Below are 18798 nucleotides of genomic sequence, written 5' to 3'. Positions count from 1 at the left end.
ACTAACCTCAACCTCTGAGTTAAACATACATGCTTAAAAATATCTAGAGTTGCTACTAGTAAAACAGAGTGTATGATTTCCAAACAAGAAGAGGGGGTGAAAAAATAGGAAGAAGTGGGAGCACTCAACCAATCCAAAAGAGAAAAATAGAGTCAGAAATAGAGGAGGGATGAAAGCAGTGGGTTAAAAGGAAAGAGAATAAAAATGCAGTGATAAGAATGAATCCACATGTCATGCCACACTTCAGTGAACAAAACTCCGTAATGAACAACAGCAACAACAAAAAACCCTGCGAACCTGAGTAACAATAACTAAACTTATGCTATTTACAGGACACATTTAAAGCACAAAGAAACAGAAGGGTTGAACATTATTTTTAAAAAGAAAGCAAGCTACACTGGGGTGATCAGGAGAAAGCACTGAACTCACAGTTCCTTAGTTCCCCTAATATTTTCATAGGGAGGCTGAAGGACAAGTGCTGGGTTAGCCCCTCAACAAAGAACAGATGGTTGGACTCAACTTGGCGTCAATTGAATGTTATGACCTTGCCTTTTTAGAGGGAATGTACAAGGGGGGGGGGGTGGAAATGCATGGTACCTGCCACTACATTTATTACTAAAATATTGAGGGCCCTATCTATTAACTCATTCACTGCCCCTTATGTGAAAGTGCCACATTAGGATTTTTTTTTTTTTTTTCATTTTTCCAATAGGCTTATTTCCCATGAAAGTGGGTATACTTCCTCCATTCTAAAGACAAAAACTAGACAACCAATTGTGTTTCTTCCTTTCCTCCATGCTACCAGGAAGTCCAATGCCACAATGAAACACAAGCATGGCAATTATACACTTCTCATCTGCATCATGATTTTCAACATCTGCCTTATCTTACGTTTTTGTTCAAAATGAGCCATACCAAATCAAATTTTAAGTAGAGGCAGGATATAAATACAAGGATCTCCAGTAACAGGATTAGAAACTGTGAATTTACTAAAACATCATAAACTATTTTAGACAGTTTTGTTATTTGATACTTTTAAAAAGCTTTTCATGTATAGATAACCACTCAGATGAAACTGTCATCATTTCCATTTACGTGTTACTATATGGACCACTTGAACAAGTTCCCTATTTCTGTCTAATCTCCTGAATAATCAGTCAGTAAAGCTAGGAATGGTGCCTGTCTAAACACTAGTCCATCAACAGGATTACACTCTTTTCTGAAGCAGAGCGCTTCCTTGATCGTTCCTACAAAGGCTTTGAGAGAAAAGATTCTCAATGCTTCTTAAGAACAAAATGCATCCATCACCTTCACCTGACCATCCCAAATTTTGAGTAGGTGGTTAAATTCAGCCAAAAAAGCTTGTTTCGGGTTAAGGTGTTAAAATAGTACATGCAAGACACTTTTGTCTTACATACCCCATATCTGAAATTGCACACCCTTGAAAATGTGAGAAAATCAAGTTCAATATGCTTAGGAAGTTCTTCCTAATTTCAAGGTCAGCATTCTCCCCCAAGAATACTTCACTGCTTTCATGCAAACATCTTACAGTACTAGAAAATTGAAGCTTCATTTGATTTGCCATTTGCAAGAATTTCAGCCTACAGTATTGTAGAGAGATACTAAGAAAATATCCAAGATATCACAGGTAGATTGTATAAGGTCATTGTTTAATTCAAATGCTCCTTACAGAGGCTTCTTCAAGGTTACTTTCCTGCGTATTATCAGTACACCTTAGAATAAAAGTTACAATGCAGATCACTCAATTTGCAGTTAAAATACACATTTCAAGCCAATAAACCCATACCCTATGAAGTCCCAGAAAATGGGAAATACTTGGACCTGGGGTGGGGGGTGGGGTGCACTGGGGGAGTGGCATAGCAAATAATGATAATCCAGCTCAAAATTGTACCAATTATATTTACTTTTTGGCTCTTAATTCACAAGACAATGAATGAAATATATCTTATTGTAGCAAGTTCATTATAATAAGAAGCCTGTTTTAATACAATGTCTGGGACTGAGGGGAAAGGGATACTAAATGATAGTTTTTATAGGCAAGATTTCATGAACTGTATTTTTCCTATTTCACTCTCAATTTGTGAAACTGAAAAAGGACCCACAAGACAGCAAAACCAAAAAGGGAAAACTGATTCCTCTTTAGTTATTATGCTGCTCACAGCAAAGGACGTAGGCAAAGAATGAGGCAATTAAAAATGATACATGGATGTTGCACTAATGACAAAAAGGTTAATATATCTGACAGAAAATAAAATTTTCACCTCAATACACTAAAGTGACAAACAACATAAAGAAATCATTAACTTGATATGGGAGAAAATCAGGTAGAAAAGGTGTTACTGTTATTATGAAGCATAGCTATGCCCTTTCATAAACAGATGAAAGACAAGCCCTCAGTGCTATGTTCCAGAACAGAAGAAAACAGTGGCGAGAAGGGTCACCAGCTCATTAATACTGACCCTTAGCTCCTGCTCCCCTACTCACTGGCCTTGAGACACACAACCTCTATGTACCCTTCACCATGTGTGGAGCTAACAGATCCCACTGACAACTGTAGTGAGGCGTCAGAGGTCTTAGTCAGACCCTGAGAAAATAAGAGCAGTCACACAGCAAACACTGTTATTAGCTTTTTCCAGTAAAATCACAAAGTCATTTAATAAAGATCTGGTAGGCAGCAGGCACCACACAACCTTCCAACACTATGCCCACATAGAGGGGCTGGAGAAATTCACTTCTGCTCCTAAAATCTTAACAGTCAGTATATGATTTTTATTCTTCAAACTAATCTCACACTGGATCATTGAAAAAGCAAGAGAGTTCCAGAAAAACATCTATTTCTGCTTTACTTACTATGCCAAAGCCTTTGACTGTGTGGATCACAATAAACTGGAAAATTCTGAAAGAGATGGAAATACCAGACTACCTGACCTGCCTCTTGAGAAACCTGTATGCAGGTCAGGAAGCAACAGTTAGAACTGGACATGGAACAACAGACTGGTTCCAAATAGGAAAAAGAGTACGTCAAGGCTGTATATTGTCACTGGGCTTATTTAACTTCTATGCAGAGTACCTCATGAGAAACGCTGGGCTGGAAGAAACACAAGCTGGAATCAAGATTGCTGGGAGAAATATCAATAACCTCCGATGTGCAGATGACACCACCCTTACGGCAGAAAGTGAAGAGGAACTAAAAAGCTTCCTGATGAAAGTGAAAGAGGAGAGTGGAAAAGTTGGCTTAAAGCTCAACATTCAGAAAATGAAGATCATGGCATCTGGTCCCATCACTTCATGGCAAATAGATGGGGAAACAGTGGAAACTGTGTCAGACTTTATTTTTGGGGGCTCCAAAATCACTGCAGATGGTGATTGCAGCCATGAAATTAAAAGACGCTTACTTCTTGGAAGAAAAGTTATAACCAACCTAGATAGCATATTAAAAAGCAGAGACATTACTTTGCCTACAAAGGTCCATCTTGTCAAGGCTGTGGTTTTTCTAGTGGTCATGTATGGATGCGAGAGTTGGACTGTGAAGAAAGCTGGGCGCCGAAGAATTGATGCTTTTGAAGTGTGGTGTTAGAGAAGACTCTTGAGAGTCCCTTGGACTGCAAGGAGATCCAACCAGTCCATTTTGAAGGAGATCAGCCCTGGGTGTTCTTTGGAAGGAATGATGCTAAAGCTGAAACTCCAGTACTTTGGCCACCTCATGCAAAGAGTTGATTCATTGGAAAAGACTCTCATGCTGGGAGGGATTGGGGGCAGGAGGAGAAGGGGACAACAGAGGACGAGATGGCTGGATGGCATTACCGACTCGATGACGTGAGTCTGAGTGAACTCTGGGAGTTGGTGATGGACAGGGAGGCCTGGCGTGCTGCAATTCATGGGGTCGCAAAGAGTCGGACACAACTGAGCAACTGAACTGAACTGAATCTCATATTTTCAAAATGTGGTGTACAGAGAAGGTACCATAAAAGGTTCCCATTTCTCAGTGAATGCTATCCCTAATACTACTCAGAAACCATGAATACATTCATAGCAACTTTACATGACATCCCAAATTAAGGCATAACCTTTTTACATTATTTTATTGGGGGGACAAAAATTAAGGAATCTGTAACTGATTGAGCAGTAAACTATATACCAAGAATTGTGCAATCAACACAATGATTTCTAGTGGCAATCTGAAAGGTTCTATCCTATGCCTTATCTCAGACAGTATTTTATAACCATCAGATTGGATAAAAGGAGAAAAGATATGCTTATTTTTAAAAAAAGAAACGACAAGTTTGGAAGGTGTTGTCAATAATATTAACAGTAAAGCCAGCATCAGTCCTGACAGATAGAACACTAGAGTGAATCTAAGAAGTTTATTCTGGATGACTGTCAAAACAGAGTCAAAAAAACTCAACTGCCCCCACAATGACCAGAACTGAGAAGATGGACCTGAGCAGTAGCACCTCTGAAGGCAAACCCTGGAGCTGGCTAACTGTGAGGTCACTGCCCAATGGCAGCTTTGGCAGTCTGACTCCATCCATCCACCCACCCATGGAGCAAGTGTTTGACAAGGGCTGGCACTTTAGTAGAGAGCATTCAGAGAAGAGGCAGAATGAAGAGAGCCTCTCAAAGGCCTGAGGAAATCATGCAGACTAGTGCTGTCCAACAGAAATACAATGTGAGCCACATTAAGAGGTGAGATTAGAAAAAATAATATTTAAACTCAATACATTTTAACATGTAATCAATTAAAAAGTTAATGATATCTTTTAAGTACATTCTTTTTCCATGTCATATCTTTGAAATCAGGTATGTATTTTACACTTATAGCTCCTTTCAATTCACTTGTGCGCAACAATAAAAAGATGGACGGTGTAGTTCCAGAGAAGATGACTGTGGCCCCCCATTCCTACAACCAGAGTCCACCAGTGGAATGTGATGCCTCTGGAAAAAGGGAGTCTCCCACTGCTGAAGGAGTCTAAGAAAGGTTAAGTGTCAACGCATGGGTATTAAACAGAAAGGGATTTACACACCAGAGGGACAATCAATACTTCTATGAGAAAGGACCTCTTACTTCACAGAGAAGAGATGAACTCAATCAGAAAACTAGGCTCCATAAGGGCAAACATCCAGCGAAAAGTAAAACAATGCAAGGAACACCAGATAAGACAAGTGGTAAATCACCAGGTAATTGACCACAAACAGGATCAGCATAAAGCTGCAGCACACAAATCTGCCCTGTCTCACTTATTCTGTGTGGTGTTTATGGCTGGGTAGCAAGCTAGCTGAAAACCATATACTCCATGTACCTTCAAGATGGGGGGGGGGTGTTGTGTGTGTACAAACACACACGGTGTGGTCTTTGCACTGGATTACTTCTGAATTCTTAGGAGATTTTAGGACTGTCTTTGCTACTCATCACTTATGCTAATGAGGCAACTCGAGGTGAGCCACTACATATGTTAGACTAATGAGACAACTCAGGAAGAGGAGGCCAATGTCAACCATGCGATTAGAGGACTGAGGCTTGCAGGAAAAACCCAGACATAGGGGAGGAAGGGATTCTATCAATCACACCTACAAAATAAAATCTCAATAAAATGTTTGGACACTGAAACTCAGTGGAGCTTCCTGGCTGAACCATCAATGTGCCAGGAGGGTGATCCATTGAGAGAAAACAGGAAACACTGTCTCTGAGGCTTTCCCATCCTTCACCCTCTGTGTCTCTCCATCTGGCCGGTCCTGATTTGCATCCTTTACGTTAAAATGGGAGTCATAAGGACAACACTCTCCTGGGTTTTATGAGCTGTTCTATCAAATTATTGAACCTGAAGTGGGCCAAAGGAATCCTCCAAATTTGTAGCTGGCTGATCCGAAGATTGGGTGGACAGGGGACCCCAAACTTGCAACTGGCATTTGAAATGAGGACAGTCTTTTGAACAGAGAGTGAGTTGGTCATGGGAACCCTTTAATTTATACATAGTTAGATCCGAAGTACAGGTGGGATAGGGACCCCCTAATTTGCAGCTGGCATCTACAATGAGCGCAATCTTACTGGGCTTTATGCCCTTTACCTGTGGAGTCTATCCTAATCCCAAGTAGTTAGTGGCAGAACTGTATTATTTTAGAACAAAAGAATCTGGCAGAATTTTCAGTGGCTGCAGAATCTGAGCTCTTCCTTTCCTGCCAGAGGCCTATCAACACCAGCCCTTCCCAACTTTCATTTAGCACTCTCACTTCCTCCAAACCCTCAGGAAAAAACAGCAAATGGCCCTATAACCAAAGCTGGCTGCAGACATTTATTCTACTCAAGATGGGAAATTAATAGAAAGAAAGGAAGATGGCAGCAGATTAACAAAACAATCACAATGAAGTATTTTACCTTTGCTTAAAACAAGTCTCTCACTAATTCAATGTTTCATTATAATACAAAAATACTAGTGTGGGGAGGAGAAGGCCTGTCATTGAAGAATCAAGTTACTCTTTGAATCAGGAATATGAGGCTTCTATAAGAAACACTTTAAAAATTCATTTTGTTTTTATGCACACATGCAATTATTTATCTTAGTACCTCTATTACCATAAAGTAATTTAAATGTTTGCAGAATGGTACTATAAGGCCTTTGGTTACGCCTCAAGCAATGAAAAGCCATGTGTCTTTTAATATACATATATTATTATGTGTGGGGGATGATGGGAGTGGAGGTCACTGAGAGGGGAGAGAGGTGAGAAAAAAGTCAGAAGTGAGCTGTGACAGGGAATATCAAACTCTGAACACTATTGGGCACCTGGTTAATACAGAATGAAATAAAAAGTATGAGCAAGGACAAAGTTCCTAGAGTAAGGTCTGCAAAGCCACCAGGTCCATCTAGCGCTTCTTCCTGGGCATGAGGCTGTCCACTACACCAGAGAGCCCGAGTGGCACAGCCTTCATTGTAAGAGGGATGTAAGTTACTTAACCTCCCTACGTCTCAGTTTCCTTACCTGAGAAATGAGGAATGTACACTGTATTTGCATATATTGCATCCATACATGGTACACAGTAGGTGCTCAGCATGTGTCAGTTCTGCTGGATGGAGAGGATGAGGATTGTATAGCAAGTCCTTAAAAAGTGACCTTCCTCCATGTGAAGAACAGACCAGGACTGCCCTGAAGGTTCAGCTGCCACACTCTTTCAGATGCCCTTTCCCATGCCACTACAGTAGCCTTTTACCCTAGGCTGTGGGCTGGCAGCATCCTTACTTCCTATCTCACAGGCACACTTTCTGAGATGCAGGCTACTTATGGGAGGCTGGCTTCCTGAAGACAATCTTTGTATATTTGGAGGTTATATCTCATGCAGTCATACAACTATGTGAAAAGATTATGCTTAATGGAGACACAAACTGCAAGCCTTTGGACCAAATGCCAGAATCATTAACTTGAATAGAAAACTGACCTACATATTTTGTAGATAATTAATTCAGTTAAGGATAATGATCAATGTTCAAAGAAAACTAGATGTAAAATTAGTAACATGTTTAATGTAATAACTGATGCTTTCCTTAGACTATTTTACAGTATTAACCTGGCCTAATATCACTCTAAATCCAAGTGTACAAGAAACACATTTTACATAAAAGGCTCATTTTCTGTTGTTACATAATGACGAACTTACCAAATGGTCTTTAGAATATCTCTTCCAAATATTAGGTATTTTACATTCAGGTTACAAAATTAAATAACTTGCCATATACGTACTATGTGTCAAATTTTTGAAATATAGTAATAATTAATCAATTAAACAGTAATATAATTTCAGTAATCAAAAGGTAGGAGCAAGCCTAACTTATCTGGAAACTAAATAGGAACTTACTCTTTCTTCTTGTCACCTTAACAAACCAACACTAACATACAAATTTCTACTATTCAAACATATCTAATTAGCAGCATGTTAGGGCTGTTTCTTTCTTTAGGGCCAGGAGGTGGCGGCTGCGTTGCATGGCTTGTGGGGCCTTAGCTCCCAACCAGGGATTGAACCTGTGTCGTTGGCAGTGAAGTGTAAAGTGTTAACCACTGGAAGGCCAGGGAGTTCCCAATTTCTTTAGTTTTAAAAAAGGGTGATGGAGTGGAGGCTGTTCTCAGGCAAAGGGTTAAGCACTTGACACACATCATCTCTTAAATCTCAAAATAATATCTAGATAGGCATCATCAGTATATTCTCATTTTATGGATAAGAAATGGAATTCATAGGGATTCAGTAACTTGCCAAGATGCAAGCCCAGGTGATATGACTTCTAAACTCCAGCTTCTAGCCACTCTTTTCTACAGTGTCTTCTGAGATTAAGCATGTCATGATCTATCTGTATCTGCATTAACACTAAGTGGAAATGTTAAGATTCCAGGAATAGGGACTATTTTTATTTAATCAGGTACATAATTAACATAAACTTAGCAAAATGGTAGTTTGGGATAGATGTTTAAGTAATTATGAAAAAGACTTTTGTCTTACACATATTATAAATAGCATGAATCCCTAAATTCTTCAGCTGATTCAATAATATGGTTAAAAATCACCACACTCCACCAAGTTACCCATAGTTAATAAAAACACCTAACACTTACCTCAATTAATTTGTTGGCATGTTCACGGAAAACTTGGGCATATTCTTTAACTTCTTTCTCATTTCCATTCTTCGCAGCCTCAATCAATACTAAAAGTGGAACGTTGGTTTCCAGAAATGAATCTGAAACATGGTCCATGACAGCTTTGCGGAGCTAATAATTAAATTGTAAAAATTTGATTTTGTTTCTACCAAAAAGCTAGATTGCTTTCTTCTCTTGCACTTTTAAATCTAATGGAAATTCATGACAGTTTGGCTGCACTTATATGAGAACCCCTCATGTAAGCCATGCAGTTATATAATCTGCAACACAGGAAACACAACTGCAGAGATAATAGCTTATGCTACAGTTAAAGCATTTCAGCAACAAAATCTCAGTTTTCAAAATAAAACCCCTTTTTGTTGGGAATTACAAAACTAAAGCTTCTATCTTAAAGGAGTAATAAAAAAAAAACTAAACAGATATGAGCTCTAGGTTGAATTAACACATAGCCTTGGAATATAATTGGCCTAATTGGCTAAATAAAAATGAGAAGGGAGAGGGTGTTAGCACTTTCTGAACAAGGTTAGCACACTATGAACCTTAAAACTGAAAAGTTACCTTTATAACCATGTGTGATATTACTTTACCAAAAGGATGATGGGTAGCTGCAGTCTATCTTTAATTCTGCTTTGTATCAGACATGAACAATAAAATATTTCTCCACTAAGTCTGCAAATTGTTTGTATTACAATTACAACTTCTTTTTAAGTCTTAATGTTGCTTTACAAATTCAATCCTATTTTTTTTTAAAGACTAATACTCAATTTTCTCCCAAATGTTAATGAGATTCTTTAACATCAAATGAAGAGAAAGATGTCTGTACTTACAAACTCCGAAAACTCAGAGCCCCAAATAACTCTATACTCAGCATATCTGTACTAGAAACACATCTTCGCCAAGAATCAAAATCAGAAAGGGGCAAGTCAAATACGTAATTTCAATTTCTATCTCTACTGTTTGTAAGTTAATATCATAAGATCCTTCAAGGTATTTTCTGAGTCCCCAAGTCATTTTAAGTTAATTTTCTCACCTGAGCATCATTTTTATAGCATAATTTATTCAGTCCATTCCAGTGGGACTGTATTACTCCAGGTCCCCAAGAGATTTTAGTAGCCATTTAATAGAAGCTTATTAGCAACAAAACAGTCAAATTTCCTGTGAAAAGTCATCCTTTAATTCAAGAAAGCATATGGGTCCAGTATTTATTGGAATTTTAACCAAAATAACAAATCCAAGAACTTGGGAAAGCAATCAGCACTTCTCTCAGCTTACCTGCCTACGCAGGTCCCTGGTCTTCTTGGTCATTTTATCTATTGCAGAATTGAGTGCATCACTTCTTTCTTTACGTCCAGCCTGGAAACCAAGGAAAGAGATGCACATTGCAGTAATTTATAAGAAAATTTAATGGCAGTCAATAACTAAGTTCAAATCAACATTGAAAAATCAATTTTTTAAGCCCCAAGTTGGGATATACACTGGGGTGAGGAGAGCACCATGTAGCTTTGTTCATAAAACCCTAATTTTACAACTCTTAGGCTCCATATTATTTCATGATGGAAACTGAGGGAGTTTTGCCAAAACAAGAGAAGCCAAAAGGCAAGACTTTCGCTTAAAGTTCTGCTAGAAAAATTAAATGTATATTTTAATTCAAGGTTCAGCATACAACAATTTCATTAATGAACCAGTTCTCCTTGAACTGAAGGCAAGAAAAGGTAATATCTGATTTTGATGAACTCTTAAGATATGAGCAATGTCAAAATGTGAAAGACAGCATCTGGCACAAAATGTGAAACAATAAGTTTTAAAACGGAGATGTATCATGATGGATAGGAGTTAATAATGTATTTTATGCAGCTCAAATAAAAGAGTGCTTTGTAAGACTACTTCAGTTAATACTATATATCATATAGGCCAAATAAGAACGCTTTGTAAGATTACCTAATAAGTCTAGGCAAAGCTTAATGCAACTGTATTGCATAGAAAAGAACATACTGGCCACTCTGAGAGAGTATAATGCTATATAAATCAGCATTTCTTAAGAGGGCAGGGGGCTGAGTAGACATCTGCTTGGGGAACATTCTAAGCAAAACTGATGGTAGTTGAAAGAAAAGGGACAAAGGTAGTCATCCCAGGTAGAGCTGGCTAGCCATGTGCTTAGAAATACCTTCTAAGACATCAGGTTAAACTATGAAATATATTAAAAGCTTTTCCTTACAAAATGCCCAGTCAACAAATGTGGCTCATTCTGTAAAGCATGTAGTAATTACAGAAGAGATACAAATGGACAAAGGAACTTAACCCAGTGTTCCTCTAGCGATGGGTGCCCTCAAGGCATTCTGATATAGATATACCATCTACCTAAGTCAGTATAGCAGATGAAGAGCCAAGATGTAGTTATACACTTTCTGAGTGCCTTTTAACATTTGTTACTCAATTTCTCTCTTATCCCCCATCTGTTGAATGTGCACAATGATACTTGTCCCTCTGTCTCCATCTCTGGACTATTAGGAAAAAAGAGAAGGAATATTTAAGGATATAGGTTATGTAGCAAAAGAGAGGAGGAGACAAAACATTAAAAGTTGAAATACAACCAATACATTGATATGGTCCCTATCAAATCTAGTCAGGGTTACATTCCAAATCTTTTATCTACCTGAACTGTCAATAAAATTAAGTAATTCACTAATATTAATGGGTTTAAGAAAAAAATCTCAACAAAAACTGAGGAAGCATGAGAATTTCTTCTACCTTTAGGAATGAACTGTGATTTATTCATGGGGATCAGTTAGAAAAGAACTTGACAAGCATAATTAGTTACTGACAACCTCAAAGATCAAAATATAAGGATCTAAGGCAAAGGTGGCTAAAATTAAAAGAAAACTCACACACACACACACACACACACACACACACACACACACACACAAACTGACCTCATAATTAATGCTTAAATCAGGAAAATCTCAGCACATTTCTTAGAAACTCAAGCACTCACTTAGAAGTAAACCTAGTACAATCTGTCATTATACCTAGCTATGTTTGGGGGGGGGGGTGTTTCTAACAGATCATTTATTTCAGAGAACATGTTATCTGAAACTCAAAGGTTGAGTTCAATGACCTCATGAGCACCTACTTACTTGCAACCATTGAATGTCAGAAATGTCCTCAATTTGGGTAGAAGGATTTACTTAGAAAGTTATATAAAAGCAAACTGTTAAACTTGACTTTTGAGGGAATTACATTCACACAGCAAAATTCACTTTAAGATGCAACACACAACACGAATCTGTTAATCCTTTGTCATACTATCCTAAAAATTAATTTGTCTTTCTTGTTACTTTAGGAAATAGAGGGTTATGCCTCATTAGTTGGGGGTGGGGGGGTGGGGGGGCAGCACCGCAGTTCAGAAGCAGTTATTTACTGACGTTTTTAGGTTATGCTAGATAGATCATTTTTTAAATCAAAGCATGCTTTTAAAAAGAAAAAAAACAACAACAAAGAACCAGTCCAAACAGCAAGTTTATAGTTACAATCATTTAAAATATAACAGAGGTGAGTACACACATTTACAAACTTAAGCCTGACGAACCTGTAAAATAACATCTTGAGATTAAAGCTGTTATGATCTTTTGTTTCTAGTTTTGGCTAGACCAAAGTAAAGTTGCCCAGTGAATTTAAGTAAATTCTTGGCTCCCACCTAATTGAGAGACTATCCCAGTAAGTAGAGAGACCACCTAGGCTCACTCAGTTTTGATTTGTATGCCCCTGCTAAGCAGTGACACAGGCATTCTAAGAAAAAGATAAGGCATGTTTGGGTTTCAACATAAATCTCCTCAACAAGGAAATATCAGATGAAAGGCAAAGGTTATTAGCTGTGACTGCCTCTAAAAAAACCCTTTTTCAAGAGAAGCATGAGGAAGCCACATCACCTTCCTCTTGCTTCTATTTATTTTAGTTCAGTTCAGTTCAGTTCAGTCGCTCAATCGTGTCCAACTCTTTGCGACCCCATGAATCGCAGCACGCCAGGCCTCCCTGTTCACCACCAACTCCCGGAGTTCCCTCAGATTCACGTCCATCAAGTCAGTGATGCCATCCAGCCATCTCATCCTCTGTCGTCCCCTTCTCCTCCTGCCCCCAATCCCTCCCAGCATCAGAATCTTTCCCAATGAGTCAACTCTTCGCATGAGGTGGCCAAAGTACTGGAGCTTCAGCTTTAGCATCATTCCTTCCAAAGAAATCCCAGGGTCGATCTCCTCCAGAATGGACTGGTTGGATCTCCTTGGAGTCCAAGGGACTCTCAACAATCTTCTCCAACACCACAGTTCAAAAGCATCAATTCTTCAAGCTCAGCCTTCTTCACAGTCCTACTCTCACATCCATACATGACCACTGGAAAAACCATAGCCTTGACTAGACGGACCTTAGTCGGCAAAGTAATGTCTCTGCTTTTGAATATGCTATCCACGTTGGTCATAACTTTTCTTCCAAGGAGTCAGTGTCTTTTAATTTCATGGCTGCAGTCACCATCTGCAGTGATTTTGGAGCCCAAAAAAATAAAGTCTAACACGGTTTCCACTGTTTCCCCATCTATTTCCCATGAAGTGATGGGACCGGATGCCATGATCTTCGTTTTCTGAATGTTGAGCTTTAAGCCAACTTTTCCACTCTCCTCTTTCACTTTCATCAGGAGGCTTTTTAGCTCCTCTTCACTTTCTGCCATAAGGGTGGTGTCATCTGCATATCTGAGGTTATTGGTATTTTCTCCTAGCAATCCTGATTCCAGCTTGTGTTTCTTCCAGCCCAGCGTTTCTCATGATGTACTCTGCATAGAAGTTAAATAAGCCCGGTGACAATATACAGCCTTGACATACTCCTTTTCCTATTTGGAACCAGTCTGTTGTTCCGTGTCCAGTTCTAACTGTTGCTTCCTGACCTGCATACAGGTTTCTCAAGAGGCAGGTCAGGTGGTCTGGTATTCTCATCTCTTTCAGAATTTTCCACAGTGTATTGTGATCCACACAGTCAAAGGCTTTGGCATAGCCAATAAAGCAGAAATTATTTAGTGAGTACTTTGCATCCACGGGAGCAGGCAGGACTAGTGGTAATTGTTTCTCAGAAGGTTTCTAATCTGAGATAAAATAATTCAGAGCAACTCCTAATTCAGCAAGACCCTGTATTGTGCTAGGTCTGACAGCAGTTCTGAATGACATTAACAGTGGGTCAGAGCAGTACATAAAAGTCATACAGGAAGTTACATTTAAGTTTGTCACTGATTTTTTTTTAAAGTATTAAGAACTAGAATTTCCTGGTGGATTTTACCCATTTTGGTGGTGACTTTTGAGTAAACAAACTTTTTTTTCTTCCAAAGAACTGTCTCCTGCCTCAGAAACAATAAGCATTCTCTTCAAACAAATCTACAACTCTCAACCATTCAAGATGATACTGAAAGAGGAAACAGAACAGGCTCTATCTTGAAAGCAGGACTCCATCTTGGGCTGGACTATGGACTTTGAGCTATATGCCCAGTATCTATCAAAAGACTAACCAACTGGAAAACCAGGCCCCAGGAAGGAAGATCCCCAGGGTTCTCCATTGCCTAAAAGAATACCCTAATTATATGTGTAACCGAATAGAATCATACATTCTATTATGCTTATTGGGGTATAACCACAAGCCTATCGATAATTGTCCACTGTTAACTACCTAGGCTTAAGGCATGAATGATGGCTTAACTTTGATTGTATCTTTCTTTTTCCTTTGTTCAGACTAGTTTCAGGGAACCCTATACACTTGGGGTATACAGTGAGTGTTAGTCGCTCAGTTGTGCCCGACTCTTTGCGACCCCATGGACTGCAGCCACCAGGCTCCTCTGTCCATGAGATTTTTCAGGCAAGGATACTGGAGTGGGTTGCCATTTCTTTCTCCAGGGGATCTTCCCGACCCAGAGATCGAACCCAGGTCTCCCAAATTGCAGGCAGATTCTTTACCAACTGAGCTACAAGGGGTATATAAAGTTTTCACAAAGACTAGTCGGGGTCCTTGGCTAAGAGGAGACTCTGCCTTGGGCCCGCTGGTGTAATAAACTGCACTCCACTATCTGCACTGTCCTGAATGAGTTTGTTTCCCGGAACTCGTGGCTACAACAATACCAGGTGTCAGCACTGTGTCTGGCACATAGGTCCACCAATTCCTTGCCCATACCCTACCATCTCTTCATTCCCTAACTTCCTTCTAACTCTTCCCAGTTGGAAAGGGATGAAATAGTCCCTCGCACTGCAGGTGGCATCTCAAGGCACATTATTCCCTAGGCTCGATGTGACAAAGGTTCCCAGATAAACGCCCAAAAAACAACAGCACAAAATAAACACAGTGCTTCCAGGGAAAAACACAAAGTGCAGACTTCCACAATACTTCCAGGGTGAAAAGTACACTAATTTGAAGATTCTGCATGGTCCATTCGGGGCTCTTCTGTGAGAGACTTCCTTCTCCTAATTCTGCACACTGAACCTGCCACAGCCGAGCCACTCCCATCACTTCACTGCCTCTGGTCACTCAAGATATGATCCCTCCACACACATTTAAATTCTTCAGACATGCAAGCTCTCTATCACCTACCTGGAATACTCTTCCCATCCATCTTCTAACTCCTACCCATCCTTTAGATGAGGTATCACATTTCCTTGTACAAGTTCCCTGTGACCACCTCCAACCCTAAGTTTCATTTACGTATCCCTCTGGGGTGCTTCCATGGCACCTCATGTTTCCCCTCATAGCCATTCTCAAATCATACCCTGGGACACCTGTTAACATGAACAAGATGAGAAACCAGTGACCACAGACGTGCTTAAAGTCATAGGACTTAGTGTGTCATCTACATGGCAAATTATCAGTCCCTGCTTTCCTGTTATCAGTGAAAATCTAAGGCTTTTCAAATAACCTCAAATACTGTCTACCAAATACTTTCTATATTTAATCTAGAGTAAGGCTGGACGAGAATAGCAGCGGAGGGTAAAATCCAATTTAAGGACTATTTAAAAGGGAACATTTAAGAACTATTTAAAAGGAAATAGGACGTTCTGATTAATTTAATAGGAAGGTCTAGTTCAATACAACGCCTCCATCAGCCATTAGAAAATTAAAATTTAAACACTAAGAACCATGACATTTCACAAGATTCAAGTCAGAATGAGCATCTGAAGCCTCTTTCCCCCAATGACAATGAAAGAGAGAAAAGAACAGAGCAGCACTGTTACCTGCAGGTACAAAAGGGGGAAATGAGGTCTGCCATCTACTATACTGCCATCAGGTAAAGCCAGGGATAAGGAATTTTAGAAAGAAAGTGTTACCAAGATGCTGCTGGAAGACTTCAGAGAAGAACAGGGGATCTGACATTAAAGAAATTATCAAGAAAAATATTTTGAAAACCCAGGGAGACTTGAGTTCAGTCAGTATCCTCACACGTACTAAGTCGCTTCAGTCATTCCAACTCTCTGTAACCCTATGGACCATAGCCTGCCAGGCTCCTTTGTCCATGGGATTCTCCATGCAAGAATACTGGAATGGGTTGCTATGCCCTCCTCCAGGGAATCTTCCTCACCCAGGGACAGAGCCTGAGTCTCTCATGTCTCCTGCACTGGCAGGCAGGTTCTTTACCACTAGCGCCATCTGGGAAGCCCTATACCTTCATAAGTAGGACTAAGAGGCTTGCTGTGGGATGGGCAACACATTATCATACAAGATATATTTGGTGGATAACAGAAGAAGCAATTTGACCCTTCTTGTTTTACCTCACCTACACATGGCTGACAGGCTTTGTATCAACTGAATGTGTGACAAGAGTTGAGGCAAAAATTAAGTAACTTAATATTAGAATATAATGGTCAAATAGACCAGCATTCCCAAATTCCTTTCAAAGATACCCTCTCACTCCTTACAGTTGTAAAAGAAGTTTCTGGTTTACCTAATGTTACCTATTTCATCCTAGTATGTAACACCTACATCTAATGTTACATACTATAACCTTGCTTTCTTTCTCTCTCCCCTCAAAGAAGGCATAAGCTTAGAAATGAGCCTTACTGGTTCATCTGAGTATTTTCTCAGATGATAGCCAACCTTGTTTACTACCTTTAGATTTTCCTCGGCCCATGCCATATTACACCTGAAAATGTGCCTATAAGGTCTAACAAGCTTAGGTATTACAACCACCATTAACATTCCACTATGGCATAACTTTTCATACTGTTCATGGGGTTCTCAAGTTATGACCAACCTAGATAGCATATTCAAAAGCAGAGACATTACTTTGCTGACTAAGGTCCGTCTAGTCAAGGCTATGGTTTCTCCTGTGGTCGTGTATGGATCTGAGAGTTGGACTGTGAAAAAGGCTGAGCACCGAAGAATTGATGCTTTTGACCTGTGGTGTTGGAGAAGACTCTTGAGAGTCCCTTGGACTGCAAGGAGATCCAACCAGTCCATATTGAGTGCAGCACTTTCACAGCATCATCTTTCAGGATTTGAAACAGCTCAACTGGAATTCCATCACCTCCACTAGCTTTGTTCATAGTGATGCTTTCTAAGGCCCACTTGACTTCACATTCCAAGATGTCTGGCTCTAGATTAGTGATCACATCATCATGATTATCTGGGTCATGAAGATCTTTTTCATACAGTTCTTCTGTGTATTCTTGCCACCTCTTATTAATATCTTCTGCTTCTGTTAGGTCCATACCATTTCTGTCCTTTATCAAGCCCATCTTTGCATGAAATGTTCCCTTGGTATCTCTAATTTTCTTGAAGAGATCTCTAGTCTTTCCCATTCTGTTCTTTTCCTCTATTTCTTTGCACTGATCGTAAACAGGTATACAAATTAAATATACAAAGGTCATTTAAAAAGGCCTTAATTTTGAAGCTACTAATAATCCGAGAAAAAATTAAATGACTCAAATGTAAAGATATTTCAGAAGGATTTTCCCTTTAAAAACTGTAGGATCTTTTGTAAAATTTATTTTTAATTGAAGGATAACTGTTTTACAATATTGTGCTGGTTTCTGCCATACCATCAACATGAATCAGCCAGAGGCATACATATGTCCCATCCTTCTTGAAGCTCCTTCCCACCTCCTACTCCATCCCACCCCTCTAGGTTGTCACAGAGCACCAGTTTGAGATCCTTGAGTCACACAGCAAATCCCACTGGCTCTCTATTTTACATATCATAGTGTATATGTTTTCCTGCTCCTCTCTCCATTCATCCCACCCTGTCCTGCCCGTGTCCACAAGCCTGTTCTCTATGTCTGTGTCTCCATTGTGGCCCTGTACAGAAGGATTTTTAAAAGCTCAGTTAATTGGTAAAATCAGGTTAAGATTTGTGATAAATCAGGAAACATTTTTGGTTTCTGCATTGATTTAAAAATAAATAACCTGAAGGATCTGATCTTTTTCTCTGCTAAAGATAACGGGTTAATAGGGAATCTCTGTTTACTGAAGATACAACAAATTTCATGTTCACCAACTTGTACTGGACCGTTACTGTAATATGGTAAGTGTGTGCTTTAATATTAAGAAAGATTATCACCTGTTTCACCATTCATTAAAATTAAGCATATATGGCAAATATCATAAAACCTTTAAAAGACAAATGACTAACTGGAGGAGATATTTGTAAAACATGTCAGAAACAAAATTAGCTTCCTTAATAAGCAAATAATCCCTGCAAATCTTTAAAGAAATGACCAACTGTAGGAGTGGGAAATGGAATGACCAAATGAAATACACAATCCACAGAAAAGAACAAAAACAACAGCATGCCGACATCCAAAATGATGCTCAGTCTCACTCATAACACATCAAAGAGAGCATTTTTCACCTAACAGATTCACAATTTTAAAGTCTGCTTTATGGTGTTAAGGTGAGGGGAGGGTTAGTATACATTTACAGATTAGTGGGGGAAGTATAAATGGTTTAAAATTCTTTGGAAGGTAATGTGGCAATGTCTATCAATTTTAAATATATACCCCCTACAACCCAACAATTTTTTGTTAGGAACTTACCTTATATATAAACTTGCCTAAGTATGCAAAGATATTAAAAGAATATTTATTTTACACTGTGTCAAAAGCCTCAAAAAAGCTACATGTCCAC

The 18798-nt window shown here is 39.2% G+C and overlaps 1 protein-coding gene across 6 annotated transcripts in view; it reads right to left on the bottom strand.

Annotated features, from left to right (window-relative positions):
• CTNNA1 (catenin alpha 1) overlaps positions 1-18798 on the bottom strand; it is a 332795-nt gene that overhangs the window by 36584 nt on the left and 277413 nt on the right. For all 6 annotated transcript variants that reach the window (XM_060415818.1, XM_060415817.1, XM_004008841.6 and 3 more), the window contains 2 exons: positions 9931-10011; positions 8617-8769 (listed from right to left, as the gene is read on the bottom strand). In XM_060415818.1, coding sequence (XP_060271801.1) covers positions 8617-8769; positions 9931-10011 — 234 coding nt within the window. The remainder of the gene's footprint in view (positions 1-8616; positions 8770-9930; positions 10012-18798) is intronic.

This window comes from Ovis aries, chromosome 5 (genome assembly GCF_016772045.2).
Source record: "Ovis aries strain OAR_USU_Benz2616 breed Rambouillet chromosome 5, ARS-UI_Ramb_v3.0, whole genome shotgun sequence".
NCBI lineage: Eukaryota > Metazoa > Chordata > Mammalia > Artiodactyla > Bovidae > Ovis > Ovis aries.
The sequence above is the reverse complement of the archived record's forward strand: the minus strand, read 5'-3'. Positions and strand labels throughout refer to the sequence as shown.